This window comes from Episyrphus balteatus, chromosome 4, assembly GCF_945859705.1.
Source record: "Episyrphus balteatus chromosome 4, idEpiBalt1.1, whole genome shotgun sequence".
In the NCBI taxonomy this organism is placed as follows: Eukaryota; Metazoa; Arthropoda; class Insecta; order Diptera; family Syrphidae; genus Episyrphus; species Episyrphus balteatus.
Genome location: NC_079137.1, coordinates 49,120,927 through 49,139,095, shown reverse-complemented (window position 1 = coordinate 49,139,095; position 18,169 = coordinate 49,120,927). Strand labels below are relative to the sequence as shown.

Genomic DNA, 18,169 nt, shown 5'->3' with positions numbered 1-18,169 from the left:
TCTACCCGTACCGCTACCGCATACCCTCCGGTGTGGCCAAGCCTTTATACTTTTCACTCACAGATATTTACCTAGTAGGTACATACCATAACAAAACTGTTTTACAATTTTTTTATATAATGGGGAACGCTCGTTTGTACACTAATGTCCAAATCTTTCTGTCAAAAATAAAAACAGCAACAACAACAACAAAATTGCAACACACAAATCAACTGCCACGATCGTTCGAAACATTTCTGCAAGCCAAACATTTTTTGTTTTTATTAAAATTATAAATGAATTAAAAACTGATTTATCATACAAATTAAAAAAAAAAAAATGGATTCTACAATATCAGTTTCAAAAGTATTATTTTGCTTTATTATAATAATTAATGTTAAATTTCTTAAAAAATAAAAAATATTTTTTACTTTACAAGGGATGTTTTGTATTCAAAAATGGTGCAACTCGCGCCGAAAAAGGAACAACAAAATCAAAGAAATCTTCCTCCAAACAATCTGTAGCATCTTCACTCCTTGGCAAAGAAATTACCGATCAACCTTTTTATAAAACTTATTCGCAAACTTGGTCAAACTTTCTAACCGACATTGAAACTTTGCAACGCGAAAGTTATTCAAAAACCCTCAAAGATTTAGTTGATCATATTGGAAAAGCGTACAATAGTGATAGTAGTTCGGTGAAGAATATTTTACCAGCTGCTGCTCTTCTAACTGGTAAGTTATAATCAGTAAGATCAATTTCCATATCCAAACCTAAATTCTTTAGGAATAAATCAACCGGATCACCATGAACAATTCGAAACTCTATCGCAACGTATTAGGGAAGAACTCTCGGCGAGTGTTTGTGTCATTCAATCGCGAGACTGTTCCAGTGTCAAGGCAGCTGTTGAAACAATGGTTTATGGTTTTGTTGAAGAACCATTCGAAGAAGACGAAGAAGATAGAGATCACAAACGATTGCGACGATCACAATGCACGATGCAAGTTCTTGCCGAATGGCACAAAAGTTCCCAACCCGAATCGACTTTGGTTGTTATTCTGCCTGATTTTGAGTGTTTCAATGGGAAAATACTTCAAGATTTTATTTTGATTCTGAGTTCGTATTGCTCAAAGGTTCCAATTGTTTTAATTTTGGGAGTAGCAACAGCTGTTTCAGCATTGCACAGTACATTGCCGTATCATGTGACTAGCAAGATCAGATTAAAGATCTTTCAAACACAAGCTGCTCCAGTGGGGTTAAATGAGGTAAACAATTTGATTGATATTCTAAAATGTATTTAAAAAATTTAAATTCCTTCCTATCCTGTAGATTCTTGAAAAAGTCATCCTATCGCCAAAGCATTCAGTTCATTTATCGGGTAAAGCCTTTAAGTTTTTAACCCATATATTCTTGTTTTACGATTTCTCAATAAATGGGTTTATACAAGGATTCAAGGTGAGGTATCACTCACATTTCGCTGGCTGAGAATTATAGGTTGTATATGTAAATTCATCTTAGTTTTTAGAAAACCAATCTCAAATTGTTTTAAGGTTAGTTTTTGAATAAAAAAGTTACAATAGTTAAAGTACTGATGCAATCTTATAAAGAACTCTAAAAAAGTCATACAATCATGAAAAAATCCTTAATTCCATAACAAAAGAGGATTGTATGAACATTTAAAAAAAATGACTTTATGAAAAAGTTTGTAAAAAATTATGAAAAAGGTTCTGTGTTCAACTTAGAACCTTATAGTTGTTAGACCCATTTGATGAAACCAAAGTCAAATATTTAAGTAGAACATAAAATCTTATTCCCCACTTTTTCCTCTGCGTAAACTCTCACATAAGGTTTTATATAGAACTTAAATCCTTTAGTTTCGTTTCAGCAAACAGCTCTAAAGAGCTTACATGAAATGAACAGGTTTTATATGCAAAAATAGTGACTTTCATCGTTAAATAGGCTTTCATCTTATTTAAATTAGGTTTTGTGTTATACAGTGAAGAGACTTATCAACAGGGAACGGAATTTCCTAACTTTGCCTTTTTTTTTGCGTTATCTTAAGAAAGTATACACTTTATATAAACAAGATTCATCTCTTCCTAATTTCAAATTTATTAAAAGAAAGGCCTCTTTAAGCTCTATTCATAAGTGAAAACCAAAATTTTCTTGGACGTCTGGTTGCTGAATTATTTGCATTTCTTACATTCAAAAGCAGATATTTTCGCATCAAGGTCTCGAAACAAGTTTTGGTTTACAGATATAAGTTCACAATGAGCAGGCCTATACATTTAAGTACAAAAATTACAAATCTATTTTTTTAAAGATTTTCGTTAAAAAATCAAGGTTAACCCCTTGCCTAAAAAATTGACATTTTCAAAAAAGTCCTCAAAAGCCATCAAGTGATACATCAAAAGAAAGGGCTCTTTAACACTATTCATAACTGAAAACCAAAAGTTTCTTGCAAATCTGGTTGCTGAATTATTTGATATCGAAATGTTTTTTTTTTTTATGGAAAAAATCTAATGTCGAATTCCAAACAACCAAAAATTCGATCTGCAGTCGCTACTTTTTCCTCAAATAAACTCCAATAAAACGGACTAGGACGGATTTACACAGATATTCACACACACATATTATGCCATTTTATGTTTATTTGTGAAATATAAATCATTTAATCGGCTTAAGTTTCGATTTTAGTAGCAGAAGCAAGTGGTTGAAATATGAAAAATTTGAAATATGAAAGGAATAATAAGCTGTTTTTTTTTTTACTTAATAAATGCATTTTTTGCCAATTATAGAATTTTATTTGACTTATTTGAATTTTATAGGTCAAAAAAATCTTTCCCTCCTTTTTAAATATTCTATTTTAAATAAAAGCAAAAATGCCACAAATAACGTACTTGCACTTAAAGAAAACAATAATTTCTGTTTATGTTGGAAAATGTACATTGTACACGTAGAAAAACGACATGCTTAAAACAAATGAAATTTGTCTTAATTTCTTACACCTTAATAAAGCATATCCGCCGCAAAATGTATGCCCAATTAAAATTGAAAGAAAAGAATCATTTAAAATTAAGTTGAACAACCTTTTATTTTTGTTTAATCTTTTAATTTCAATACGAATGCACAAAAAGTTAATGAGAAATCATTTCATTCTTAGCAGGAACACTTCATTTTTTTTTAAAATAAATTCGTATTTAAATGAATTAAAATCATTTTGGTTTTAACAGAGTATAACGGATTCTAATTATATTTATTTAAAATTTTATGATTTTAAGATGATAAAAATTTAAGAAGAAATCTTGATTTTTAGTGCCTTATTTGTCTCCGTGTATAAGGTAAATAAATTTACTTCCAAAGGCACCTTTTTGGTACTCTTGAGTTTTGATTTGAGTTTTCATTTGAGTTAAGAAAACTTAAGTGTTTCTTTTAGTTTTAGAGAAAATTTCCAATCTCGATTTTGAAAATTAACTTTCCAAAAAATCAATTCCAACTCTTGGCGTGAAAGAGACGATTACTCTAAAAGATTTTATTTAAGCCTCGAATTAAAATTCCTTTCAGATGTCTAGGTAACTTGAATGAATTACTGTAAAGCTTTAGTTGGATAATACATACATATTTTGGGTTTTGAAGTACAGAACGAGATAAAAAGGCCTTTGTTGTTAAGCAAAAGCCCTGTTGTTCTATACCAGCAAAAACATAAAAAGATCTGTTATTTTTATTTAATTAATTCCATAAGATTCCATATATTTTGTGTTTGAAGAAAATGTGTCAAATGGTTCTATGTTCAAATTTGAACAACATGGAATCTTATTATAATGTTAAATTTTTTAAATTTATCCTGAAAGCCGTTGAACGCAACATTATAATTCTCAGCCAGCGATTTGTTAATTTTATCATAAATCCACTAACAATTTATCATTATTTAGTATTGCCTAATGGAACACTTTTTCCAAGGAAACGCTTATGCGCTTTGCACCTCCTATTTTTCATCTCTCAAAATGATAAAATATCTTACCCACGAAGACATGGAAACCATTCGTCATCTTCTATCCTTTCGACCGTATGTGGAGTCTTTGAATGATTGCCAATCGATTATAGCCATACTCACCGACGATGGGTATCTTAAGAAGAAACTACCAAAACTCCTCCGAGATTGTCATTTGCATTTTATCTACTTTCGAGCGTTTCTTGAATTTCTAACTGTTTTGGTTCAAGACCTTCCCAAATCTCCAATGGGAAAACTCCAACGTGAACTATACTCCAGTTGTTTATCGAAAGATATAACCGAGACAGCTGAATTCAAAGAATCATGGCAAATGCTTGCATTTATGTCAAAAGATGAGTTTGTTGCAAATGTATCGAGAGCAATTACCACAACAATTGATTTTATCAACGCTAACGATCAAGATTTAGATTTGAGCGAAACATTTCGTCCAAAAATTAATGAAGTAGGTTTGTCTTTTGAATAGATGTTGAAATATGTTATAAATGATTACTTTTCAATTACAGAAACTTGATTGTCTTAAAGAACTTCTCACAAAAGTTGTAATGGCTGGCATGGAAGTTAAACAACAAACAAAATCGACGTCAGCGATAACAACTGAAAATGATCTCAAGCAAATGAGTCGTCAAGACTTGAAAGAAAAACTCCTACAAATGTCCAAACAAGAAAAACCAATTTCAGATTTTACAAGATCTGTAAATGAAACACTAGAGTATATTAAAACTCAAATTGTTGAAGAATGCTTGAAACCATTAACAAAAGCACCACCATTGTATGAGTTATTTGTTTTCTCCGATATTGCTAATGTTCGAAGGAATATAATTGGAGCACCGAGAGCGGCTTTGCATATGGCCTTGAATAATCCTCATTACTATTTGCAGTGTAAATGTTGTGAGTTGGATAGTAATTTGTCAATGGTACCTACATTACCTGATTTATCGGTGGCGTATAAGTTGCATTTGGAGTGTGGAAAGATGATAAATCTTTTTGATTGGTTGCAATCGTTTCGATCGGTTTTGGATTATAGCGAAGAAGATCAGGAACAAGTGGATCCAGAAATTCAGTAAGTATTTTTTTTTTTAGTTTCTAAATTAAGTTTTTTCTTAATTTTAGCTATAAAATTTTTAAGAGACATTCAATTATCCAAGATGCAATTTAAATCGACTTAATATTCCCTGGAAATAAATTCCGAGGAATATTCACGATCGCATGGTAAAATAAATGCCGAAGGATAAAATATTCTAAAAGAAACTTAATTTTCCGGGAGTTATCATCAAAATCTACTTTTTATAAACCTGTATAATGTAATTTTCTTACAGCTTCGTAATTTGAGGGTTTTTAGTGATTCCCTAGATGTGAAATTGAAATTTTGTTTTTGAGAAAAATTAACGATACTTACGATATACGATATGAACAAAATGATAAAAATTGTTTTTTTTTTTCAAAACGGCTACTACGATTTTGATCAAAAAATACACATAAAAAAAATGTTTTGAATCGTTAGCTGGTATTGAAGCAATATTTCACTAACGAATTATTGCATCGAAAATAAACACAGTAGCTTCAAAATCTGTAACATCTTTTTTATCATACGAGATCTTTATACAGTTTTGCTTTTTTTAAATTCAGACAATTTTGTTTGTGGTTAAACAGTATCTATAAATTGATAAATTTTGTTTACAAATTTACTCAGGACGATACCTATTTAGCTATCGTCCAAAAATCACAAGCACAATCGTTTTCACGGTGATAATCGAGTTACGGAAAGCAAAAATGACGATATCGTTTGCGACAATAATGATTATTGAAGTTACGGGAATCAAACCTTCGTCGTAATAGTTCTTCGATAATAGAATTAAGGAATGACCCCCCAGTTTTGTGAGGTACAGTTTTCTTTACAGTAGTTCGAATCCCTTGGACAAATAATCCACAGTTTCTCGAGTTCCTCATGACAAGGGTTCATTATTTATCATCATTTTTACTTTTTTAATTTTCACAACTTCATACATTTTATTTATTCTTTTTTCAGAGCCCGTTTTACACGTGCTGTTGCAGAGCTACAGTTTTTGGGTTATATAAAAACATCCAAACGAAAAACAGATCACGTTACGCGTTTAACGTGGTAACTGCATTAACCATCCTCGCTGCATTATTTTGTTCTATTTATTTCAATATTTAAATAAAAAAAACGTATTAAGTTTTCATTGAATTTGTTCTGGTTTTATTTATTCTTTCTGTTATACTATATTTTCATTTGTGATGAAAAAACAAAGCTTTTTGTGACGACAATATACGCTAGGAAAAATCAACTAACTATTCAAATATTCAAATACTTTTAAAAATTGATATCAATATGGTTTAAAATAAGTTAATCTTTTTTGTGTAAGAATTCTGTTTGTTTTTTTTTCTCAAATCTACATCAATTTCAAAGTCTCAATGGCTGAAGTAATTCTTTGAATTTCATTTGAAGATTCAGTTAGTTTATCAGTATTTGCTGTTTGGACATCGGCTGGAACTTTTGTATTATAATCAGCAGCTGACATGGCTTGATTCAATTTACTAACAGTTTGTTCAAGTTGAACTTTCTTCTTCTCAAGCTTGGTTATTTCCTTGTCAGCTTCAATTAAACCCTTAAGTAACAAATGCACCTCACATTGACCCGAAACAGTTAGAATAGCACATCCTTGTGCTGGTTCAGTGTCAAAATTGATTTTCGAACAAAATGAAACTGTTGTTAGATCGCTTGCATACTTTTTGAGTATATCATTTGGCTGAGAATCCGTACAGACAATAAATGCTTCAGTTTTTGTTTTATTTGGAAGATTATAGTCACTACGAGCTGAACGTATAATACGAGCTGCTTTCTGCATGAAGTCAACTTCACGTTCAACTTGTTCATTGCGCCAGGATGTGTTTTCTTAAAAAAACAAAATAAGAAATGAAATAAAAAAACTTATTTATCTGAAAGTCATGCAAAACTTCTTACCTGGATATGAAGCCACACATATACTTGGGGTTTCCTCCAAACGTGGCAGTCTCTGATACAACTCCTCTGATATAAAAGGCATAAATGGTGATATAATTCGCAGACCAAGATCAAGACAAGTGTAAAGCGCTTTACGTGCTGATGCTTTTTGGTCATCAGTTCCATTTTGGAAAATCGGTTTCAAGCACTCCAAGTACACATCACAAAGATCATACAACCAAAAGCTATAACAAGCACTTGTTGCTGTAGCAAATTCATAACTTTCGAATCCTGCATTGCATGCTTCAATAGCTGCAGCTAATCTAGACAAAATCCAAACATCCATGTTGTTCTCCTTTCCAGTTAGACTAATGTCAGCGGTATATTTTTCATCACCACCAAAGTACATGAGGGCAAATTTCGTTGCATTCCACAGCTTATTGCAGAAGAATCGATAACCTTGGACACGCTGGATATCCAAATTGATGTCACGAGCTTGAGTAATGTATGCACATAGTGCAAATCGTAACGCATCAGTTCCACACTCTGGTATTCCATTGGGAAAATCTTGTTTCTGACCAGCCTTGGCTCTTTCGATTTCTCTTGGGTCCAAATTCGATGTGAGCAATTGTTCGTGTAATCCCTCCAGACTGATACCACGAATGACATCGATCGGATCAATTACATTACCCAAACTCTTTGACATTTTACGACCATGTGCGTCACGAACCATTGGATGCATGTAGACCTCTTTGAATGGGAGCTTACCTAAAAGCTTTTGTCCAAAGAACACCATACGTGCTACCCAGAAGAACAAAATATCATGACCAGTTTCAAGGAGAGATGTTGGATAGAATGCCTGCATATCGTCAGTGTTATCTGGCCAGCCAAATACAGAGAACGGAAATAGTCCCGAACTGAACCATGTGTCTAGGACATCTTCATCTTGGTTAAGAATGATTTTACTAGCATCGACTTTGAATTTAGAAGCTGCTTTAGCAAGAGCTTCTTCTTTGCTACGAGCTACAATCCAATAATCTTCATCGTCACTCTAACAATGAAAGTTGTTTTTATATATATTTTTTGTGAAAGAAGGAAATGTGTTAAAAAAAAAACTTACTATAGCACCTTTGATACTGGAATCAGTGAATGTAACAAAGTAAGCTGGAATACGATGACCCCACCAAAGCTGGCGTGAAACACACCAATCACGAATTCCATCCATCCAGTGGTACCAGATTTTCGTATGATGTTCTGGAATAATTTTTAGTTCACCCTTTTTGACGGCATCAGTTGCAGCAGCTGCCATATCATCACACTTGACGTACCTTCAAAATAAAATAAGTCTCATTTATCTTATTAAGTAACAAGCACACTTTATTCTTACCATTGTGGCTTAATCATAGGTTCAACGACATCCTTTGAACGACTGCAGAAAGGTACCACCATTGGATTGTTGACGGTGTCCCTGTACAATCCCAATTCCTTCAATTTCTCCAGAATCTTTTTGCGGCAATCGAATCTCTTCATTCCTGTGAATTCACCATAATCCCCAACAATATACCCATCATCGTTAAAAATCGTGATGAATGGTAATCCCTGACGTTTGCCAACCTCATAATCATTAGGATCATGAGCTGGAGTAATTTTAACAGCACCAGTTCCGAAATGCATTTCCACAAATTCATCACAAACAATTGGCAATTTGCGATCAGAGAATGGATGTGTAACAAATTTGCCATGCAAATGCTTGAATCGTTCATCGCTAGGATGCACAGCAACGGCCGTATCACCCAACATAGTCTCTATACGTGTGGTAGCGACAATAATTTCATCATCTGAACCTTCTACTTTGTAGGCAAATTTAATCAACACCCCAAATTCAACCTTATCGGTGTAGCCGGGAATATTGAAGAATGTACGTCCGGGAATGTCAATTTTATCGACCTCGATATCTGAAATAGCCGATCGCAGAGCACACGACCAATTAACGAGCCTGGAACTTCTGTAAATGCTGCCATCTTCGTGAAGACGAACAAATGCTTCGGTAACTGCACGGCATAGTTTTGGATCCATAGTGAATGCTACACGGCTCCAGTCGTATGACGACCCCAAGCACTTGAGTTGGTCATAGATGCGATCACCCTTTTCGCGACGCCAATCCCAGATCTTTTCAATAAACTTCTCACGACCCAGATCATGTCGACTAAGCTTCTCCTCGCGCCACAATTTCTTCTCGACCACAACTTGGGTAGCAATTCCTGCATGATCACATCCGGGCACCCATAAAGTTGTGTAACCTTTCATGCGATGGTAACGAGTGATGGCATCTTCAATTGCATTAGTGAGTGCATGACCCAAATGCAAAGATCCAGTCACATTGGGTGGTGGAATTACCATGACGAACTTTCCTTTTGGATTTGGTTCGGAAATAGATTTACGCTGTTTGGAAGAAGTTAATTGAGAAAAATCAAAATGAGTTTGTTATAAAATAAGTTGACAATCGGTAAAGGAAGTTGTCGGATAAATTAAAAAAAGAATAAAAATAACTGTCCAAAACTAAACGATAAACACATGCAGAAAATATTGCAAATAGTATCTCTGGTTGCAAGAATGCGTCAGAATTCTAGAAGTGAAAGAAATAAACAAGAAGGACATTCAAAATTCAACAATTCCCATAGAGCTTATAAATCTGAAGAAAAACTTCTAAGAAATGACCACAATCAAGCTAGCTCATTCCAGTTCGGCAGCACATTTTATCATAGGAAATACTGGACTCTGGAATTATAGCTTGCGAGATCAAATTGGCATTACAAGCGTCGAAAAACAACAAAGCACCGGGTTCAGATGAATTTTCATCAAATATTATAGAGCACTTCTGATTATCGTAGAATCTTGAAATTTGGTAGAATGGTAGAGATGGTAGTTTATACAAAGGAACAAATTTAAAATTTGAGAAATTTGGGGGCGTGGCAACCGCCCATTTTCACTGAATTTTCATCAAATAAAGAAATTTTCAATTCAACAGCCATACCTTGCAAAAAGTAGTGAAACCACAACAAATACATTTCTGTTAAAAAAAAGAGCCAAGCTTTCCTATGTTGAAATTATGCTGGTACAAAAAGTACTGAGATGTAAAAGTGTACCAAGTTCTAAAGTTTGGGTTCAAATTCTTATCAATAAAATTTTGATTGTTTACTTGTCAATTTTTGAAATAACTTAAAAAATCGGTAATTAAAAGAAAAATTGTCAGAAGAACAATCAAAATTTTATTGAATTTGAAGCCAAACTTTAGAACTTGGTACACTTTTACATCTCCGTACTTTTTGTACCAGCATAATTTCAACATAGGAGAGCTTGGCTCTTTTTTTAACAGTAATGTTTTTGTTGTGATTATCTTATGCCGCATTCCTTTTGTCAAACATGCTCGAAATATTGTCAACGACACGTAAAACGCATTGAGATCGATTTTAATTCGATTTTTTTTTTTGTTCCAAGAAATTCGACATTAGACAATTTAAGAAACATACATGAGTTAAGAATTCAACGAGTACGAACAACAAGAGTACAGAGAACAATGCAGTATATCGGATTACCAACATTCAACAGCCTTCCAGAATCTATAAAAACCTCAGAAACTATTTTTAAATTTGAAAGAAAAACTTTGAATTATATGATTAAATGTTTACTTGTACTTAAAAAAATGTTAAAAAGAGAAATAAATGGCGAAGGCCTTTATAAATAACTATATCAAAATAATGTATTTGGGTTAATTAAGCCTAAAAATCACCCTGGTTCTCTTCTATTTCTTTTTTTAGATATTTTCATTTTTACATTTTGGGGGTAATTGCATACTATTTTTTTTAGTTTTTTCTTATCACATGCGTTTTTAAAGTTTTGTTGGAAAAAATTATGTCGAAAGCAATGTACCTATTTCGATTCAGTAAATAAATAAAAATACAAACAAAAAAAAATTAACCCTTTGTTTTGTAGCCCCATATGTAATTTTTGTAACTTACCAAAAAAGATCGCACAAAAGCTGTACAAACTATTTTTTCTTTTAAGTTAAGTTTTTTAAGTATTGCTTTATCAAAATAGTACGCCATAAATAAATAAATAAAAAAACTACGAAATTCAGAAAAAATAGTTTTTCTGGATAAAACAACGGGGTTTTATTTTTCGATTTTAGGGAAGTACCTAAAAATAAATATTTGATAGTTTTTTGTTTGAATTTTATCATTTCTATATAAAAATAAATTGTTTAAACTTATTTTTTAACACCCTAAATATCGAAATAACTAATTAAATAATGAATTTATTGAATTTTTAAAAAAATACGTATTTTATAGGTTAAGGGAAAGACCAATCGAATGACTTACGATCTTGGGTTACAAGGGGTTAACAAAAAAACAAATTTGTATAACTTCGCATGTCTTTTTTTGTATGACTGATTTAAAAACTAGAGCTGCTAGGAAAAAAACTAATGTTGTTTTCGGAATCAGCATCCTCTAATTAGTAAGATATGATAAACGAAGGCCTAGAAAGTTTTTGTGTGTTGGGCAGTTTAACTGAAAGAAGTAAGGAATGTTAAGTTCCAGAGACGCAGCCTGCTTGCGAATCACGGCAGTTAGCTCGCTGGATGGGGGGAATCTAAAAATAGTCGCGGATTTGTATGGTTGGGAGGGTTAAGTCCACACTGCACCAACATCTGCAGTGCCCTTGATCTGCTGTCACTTCTTTCTTTTCAACACCTATTCGACTCTCTTACCGACCCTCCTATCCTAATAAGATGCTGATTTCCTTGCATCCCAGCAAATTTATTAAAAATGTATCAACCAGGAAATCAGATAGTTTATCCGTAATTCATAGCTTAAAAACTATTTTACGTTATAAAAACTATTTACATATGAATCATTCCATAGTAATGGAGCATGACGCAACATTTATTCATTTAACATTTTATACTTACACCATACTCGGGCTTGAAGAATCCCTCCTTCTCCCACCAACTATACCAAGCAGCTTCGACATAGCCTGGGCTATAAGCATCGGGCAATGCGTCCGTGATGTTTTTCTTTTCGCCTGCAGGTGTATTGGCAGTATAGACGGCAGCTTCTTTTACTTCTTTAGTTTTTTTCTAATAAAGAAAAGGCAAGACAATGGCAATGAAGTATTTGAAAGACTTTCACTTTTTGTAAATTACCTCGGGTTTTTCTTTTTTCTCGGCAACTGGAGCAGAAGCTTTTTTGTCAAGTTTTTCTTGAAGTTTTTGTAATTTTGCTGCTTTTTTAGCTTCTTTTTCCAATTGCTTGGCAGTTTTTGGTGGTTCATCACCACCATTAACTGCTGCTGCTGATGTTGGAGGAGCTTCTGGTTCTTGTGGCATTGTTTACTTTTTTTATTTCTTGATTAAGTTTAGATGTTTAGAAAGATGCCACGACAGACAACTTTGGTTAATAGACAAAAGTTTAACACTTGGATGTTGAATTACAAAAAGACTCCAAAACCTTGTTGTCGTCAGCGAATTCCAGAATCAAGTGCAAAGAGAGACACGCTGCATGCGCGACGTTCTTTTCGTCAGGTGGAAAAGAAGAAAAAAAAAAATTATGACAGTGACAGTTCTTGAAGAAAAAAAAAATATAACAGGGATGGTGTTGAGGGGTTTTTCGAAATTCGAGAATTAAGGTGGTGCCATAATGCTTTTGACTAGATACACGAAGGTGCAAGGCGCAGAAAATATCTTCGAATTTCCTTTTAAGGTAAGGTATAACTACAATGGCCACTTTTTGCAAAAGCCTGGTACGCTGCTCGCGCTAAAATTTAGCTGAGATAAAATTCCCATACAAGTTATCGATAACTTGTATGGGATCCATTTTATCTTGGCTAAAAATTTTCGATAATTTGTATGGGAGCTAAAATTTAGCGCGAGCAGCGTACCAGGCTAAAAAGTCAAAAAGTGCACATTTTCAAACTCATTTTGTGACAGTTTTTCCGAGCGCAAAATTAAAAATAATGATGCAGAAAGCTTATTTTTCGGTTTAAAAAACAATTTCTGTAGTTTTTTTCCAAACCAAATAGCGCTACAAAGAAATAAAAAATTTTACTTTTGTAAATTATCACTTTTTAGGTCATTAGCTGCGTTCGTTTGGTACTTTTGCTATACTGAAAAAGTAGTTCAAAGCAGCTTTAAGTACTAAAAAGTAGATAAATATTTCCAAAGGAACGCAGCTACTGTAGTTATACCTTAAGATCAAAACATAAATTAATTTTTTTACCAAACGAAAACACCATAAGTCAAATCGCCTGAACACACATAAAACTTCATTGTGAATAGGTCACAATTATGACATTTTACGAAACGTCAACCTAAAAAAATCATAGCCGTAATTGTGTATTTCGCGTCGCTAAAAAATAAAATAAAAAAAAAATATTAGCTGTGTTTTTTTGTTTATCATCAGGATCACGAATCGTGATCTTGCTTTTCATCAGGATCATGAATCGTGATCTTGCAAGATCTCATGTAGTTGTTGTAATACATTTTAAGTAATGATCTAAATGGATCAAGTGATAATAAAAAACCGCTATTTTCAGATATTTCTGTATGAACACAACAATTAAACTACCTTGGCACTACTGTTTTTATCGAGAGAAAGTAAAATCTGGATAATTATCTGGATTTTTCAAAAATCTATACAGATAAAGTTTTTGTTGTTTTTAACACGTAAATTGTTTTGATTTCAAAAATCTCGATGTCGTTTTTTTGCACAAAATCTATATAGATAAACAAAAAAACACACCTATTATAAAAAATAATACTTTGATTTTCATCATAGTCAGCTATTACACGAATCCTCAAAAGGCGCGCCTCTTTTCAAAACTAATGAGTGCAAAAGAGAAAAAAGATAAAACAAAAAATTATCCAACCGGAGAGTCGTGGGCAGTGTTGCCACAAGCTAAAATGAAAAGTCGCTAGGCCAACCCCTAAAAGTCGCTAGATTGGCTGAAATTCTGGAGACAAAAAGTCGCTAGAAGTCGCTAGAAAAAAATTGTAAAATAAAGCTCAACAAAAATTTATTTTTGAATAACTTTATTAATTTTTTTTTTTTTTTTTTCATTAATTTGCTGTCAAATGACAGTACAAACCGTGCGTTTACATTTAACCGCGCGTTTATAGTTCAGTTTCCCAACTATAAAATTAACGTGGCGTTAACCCTTAACCTGACTATTAAATTGGTTATTGGTATGGAAAAATATTTAAAGCTCAGTTAAATATTTAACTGAGCTTTAATTTTGATTATTGGTAAGGGCCAAAGAAAGAAACAAAAATAAACAATTCTAAAACCAACATTTCACAAAATTTAGCTAAACAAATACAAAATAGTAATAAATAAAATATTTTTACACACAAACATTTTTATTGGTTTTCTTTTCGCGTTCCATAAGCATTAGCATGTAACATTAATTTGTCAAACACCGACTGGAATAGATGCAGATTCTTTTGGATTTCATATTTTCGGGATTCCAATGGATGCACCGGGATATTCTGGTTCAGGGTTGGGTTGCACAATTCATACTCTGCGGAAACTAAAAGTTGTACCTAATTAAAATGCATGAAGGGAAATTCTGATTTGAAGCATGGTATAAAAAGAGAAGGTATGATCATTAGAAAAAACTCAGTATCGAGAACTGTCAAAACTTATGGCTACTTAAGGTTTTGACAGCCCAGCCCATTGAAATTGTTGTTGTCTTGGAAATTGTTTTTGCTTTTGACTTTGCCAAATGCCAAACGTCAAAACCTTATTACCCCATTTTGTAAGATGGCGGCTCTAATGATCATACCTTGTCTTTTTATACCATGGATTTGAAGAGCTTACCCGCGGAGCAACTGGCTGGTGAAGTGGCTTGGCTTTCGGCATTAATAACGAGAAGTTGTTTTATCATTGCAGTGACCCATTTTTTACTATATAATCTGTAAATATTAAGGTTTAAAATACCATAAAACAAATAATTAACAAAAAACTTACGCTTTGGAGATGATATATTCGGCTTCCATATTTTTTGCTACCCATAAAACAAAAAAACAAATTTCAAAAACAAGGCGTGTTCATCAAAATTTTTCTTTATAAGCGACATCTAGCTATCATTTTTTTTAACTCCGTCTTTGAATGTGTTGGTGTTTTCAAAAAGTGAAAAATTTTCAAAAAGTGAAAGTTAAAACCTTTTTAGCTTTTACTTTTGTTTTTCTGAGATAAGAGATAGAATTTCGCAGTGTGTTGGTACAGGACAAAACATTTTTTCACTTTTGTACTTTTTGAAGTTGAATGTAGCTAAGCCTTTAACAACAAACTTAAGGCTAGAGTAACAAAAAACAAAAAAAGGTAAAACAAAAAAAAATTCAGTCTCATTGTTAATAAGTATTAAGATATATAGATAATTCTTAAATCTTTTGGAATAAAATACTCAGTATTTATTCTGAATCACATACAAAAAGATCACTTTCGATTTCTTCAATATACTCAGTTGCAAGAACTTCAACAGCATTATTTTTAAATACATTTGTTTTTAAAACGATTTCTGGTAGTTCATAGGTATGACAGTTTTTGTAAAGTAATTTAAGCTGATTTCGAATAAGAATAATAGAATTTAAGTTTTTGTTGACAATTTATTTCTGGTTTTATTTTTCACAAGGTTTTGACCAGTGCTGTTATATAGTAAAAATAGTATTTACGTTTCACAACTCAGAAATGCTTGGCTTCAAAAGTCGCTAAAAATCGACAAATGTCTATCGACAAATGTCTATCGTTAAATGTCTATCGACAAATGTCTATCGACAAATGTCTATCGACAAATGTCTATCGACAAATGTCTATCGACAAATGTCTATCAACAAATGTCTATCGACAAATGTCTATCGACAAATGCCTATCGACAAATGTCTATCGACAAATGTCTATCGACAAATGTCTATCGACAAATGTCTATCGACAAATGTCTATCGACAAATGTCTATCGACAAATGTCTATCGACAAATGTCTATCGACAAATGTCTATCAACAAATGTCTATCGACAAATGTCTATCCACAAATGTCTATCCACAAATGTCTATCCACAAATGTCTATCCACAAATGTCTATCTACAAATGTCTATCGACAAATGTCTATCCATAAAGGTCTATCCACAAATGTCTATCCACAAATGTCTATCGACAAATGTCTATCGACAAATGTCTATCCACAAATGTCTATCCACAAATGTCTATCCACAAATGTCTATCGACAAATGTCTATCCACAAATGTCTATCCACAAATGTCTATCGACAAATGTCTATCCACAAATGTCTATCCACAAATGTCTATCCACAAATGTATATCGACAAATGTATATCGACAAATGTCTATCCTTAAATGTCTATCGATAAATGTCTATCGACAAATTTCTATCCACAAATGTCTATCCACAAATGTCTATCCACAAATGTCTATCCACAAATGTCTATCCACAAATGTCTATCCACAAATGTCTATCGACAAATGTCTATCGTTAAATGTCTATCCACAAATGTCTATCCACAAATGTCTATCGACAAATGTCTATCCACAAATGTCTATCCACAAATGTCTATCCACAAATGTCTATCCACAAATGTCTATCCACAAATGTATATCGACAAATGTATATCGACAAATGTCTATCCACAAATGTCTATCGATAAATGTCTATCGACAAATGTCTATCCACAAATGTCTATCCACAAATGTCTATCCACAAATGTCTATCGACAAATGTCTATCGACAAATGTCTATCGACAAATGTCTATCAACAAATGTCTATCGACAAATGTCTATCGACAAATGTCTATCGACAAATGTCTATCGACAAATGTCTATCGACAAATGTCTATCGACAAATGTCTATCGACAAATGTCTATCAACAAATGGCTATCGACAAATGTCTATCCACAAATCTCTATCGACAAATGTCTATCCAAAAATGTCTATCCACAAATGTCTATCCACAAATGTCTATCCACAAATGTCTATCGACAAATGTCTATCCACAAATGTCTATCCACAAATGTCTATCCACAAATGTCTATCGACAAATGTCTATCGACAAATGTCTATCGACAAATGTCTATCGACAAATGTCTATCCACAAATGTCTATCCACAAATGTCTATCGAAAAATGTCTATCCACAAATGTCTATCCACAAATGTCTATCCACAAATGTCTATCGACAAATGTCTATCCACAAATGTCTATCCACAAATGTCTATCGACAAATGTATATCGACAAATGTCTATCCTTAAATGTCTATCGATAAATGTCTATCGACAAATTTCTATCCACAAATGTCTATCGACAAATGTCTATCCACAAATGTCTATCGACAAATGTCTATCCACAAATGTCTATCGACAAATGTCTATCGACAAATGTCTATCGTTAAATGTCTGTCCACAAATGTCTATCCACAAATGTCTATCCACAAATGTCTATCCACAAATGTCTATCCACAAATGTCTATCCACAAATGTCTATCCACAAATGTCTATCCACAAATGTCTATCCACAAATGTCTATCCACAAATGTCTATCGACAAATGTCTATCGACAAATGTCCATCCACAAATGTCTATCCACAAATGTCTATCCACAAATGTCTATCGACAAATGTCTATCCACAAATGTCTATCCACAAATGTCTATCCACAAATGTCTATCGACAAATGTCTATCCACAAATGTCTATCCACAAATGTCTATCGACAAATGTCTATCGACAAATGTATATCGACAAATGTCTATCCTTAAATGTCTATCGATAAATGTCTATCGACAAATTTCTATCCACAAATGTCTATCCACAAATGTCTATCCACAAATGTCTATCCACAAATGTCTATCCACAAATGTCTATCCACAAATGTCTATCCACAAATGTCTATCGACAAATGTCTATCGACAAATGTCTATCCTTAAATGTCTATCGACAAATGTCTATCGTTAAATGTCTATCCACAAATGTCTATCCACAAATGTCTATCCACAAATGTCTATCGACAAATGTCTATCCACAAATGTCTATCCACAAATGTTTATCCACAAATGTCTATCCACAAATGTCTATCGACAAATATCTATCCACAAATGTCTATCGACAAATGTCTCACGACAAATGTCTCAAGACAAATGTCTATCGTTAAAT

General features: G+C 32.9%; 2 protein-coding genes and 1 long non-coding RNA gene across 3 annotated transcripts; 1 reads left to right on the top strand and 2 right to left on the bottom strand.

Annotated features, from left to right (window-relative positions):
- The first annotated feature begins 155 nt into the window (after positions 1 to 155).
- Positions 156 to 6,197, top strand: LOC129918237 (origin recognition complex subunit 3). The gene is made up of 7 exons (XM_055998649.1): positions 156 to 345; positions 419 to 713; positions 766 to 1,244; positions 1,309 to 1,434; positions 3,912 to 4,433; positions 4,495 to 5,051; positions 6,018 to 6,197. Exons 1-7 carry the CDS (start codon positions 319 to 321, stop codon positions 6,112 to 6,114), a joined length of 2,103 nt encoding a protein of 700 aa, XP_055854624.1. The 5' UTR covers positions 156 to 318; the 3' UTR covers positions 6,115 to 6,197.
- Positions 6,182 to 12,550, bottom strand: LOC129918236 (valine--tRNA ligase). Its single transcript, XM_055998648.1, has 6 exons — positions 12,157 to 12,550; positions 11,923 to 12,090; positions 8,341 to 9,395; positions 8,074 to 8,281; positions 6,975 to 8,004; positions 6,182 to 6,905 (listed from the first exon to the last, which is right to left on the bottom strand). Exons 1-6 carry the CDS (start codon positions 12,337 to 12,339, stop codon positions 6,403 to 6,405), a joined length of 3,147 nt encoding a protein of 1,048 aa, XP_055854623.1. The 5' UTR covers positions 12,340 to 12,550; the 3' UTR covers positions 6,182 to 6,402.
- A 1,774-nt stretch (positions 12,551 to 14,324) lies between these two features.
- On the bottom strand, positions 14,325 to 15,101 carry LOC129917890 (uncharacterized). Its single transcript, XR_008772894.1, has 3 exons — positions 14,978 to 15,101; positions 14,828 to 14,922; positions 14,325 to 14,550 (listed from the first exon to the last, which is right to left on the bottom strand). It is a non-coding gene; the product is annotated as an uncharacterized LOC129917890 (long non-coding RNA).
- Positions 15,102 to 18,169: the final 3,068 nt, after the last annotated feature.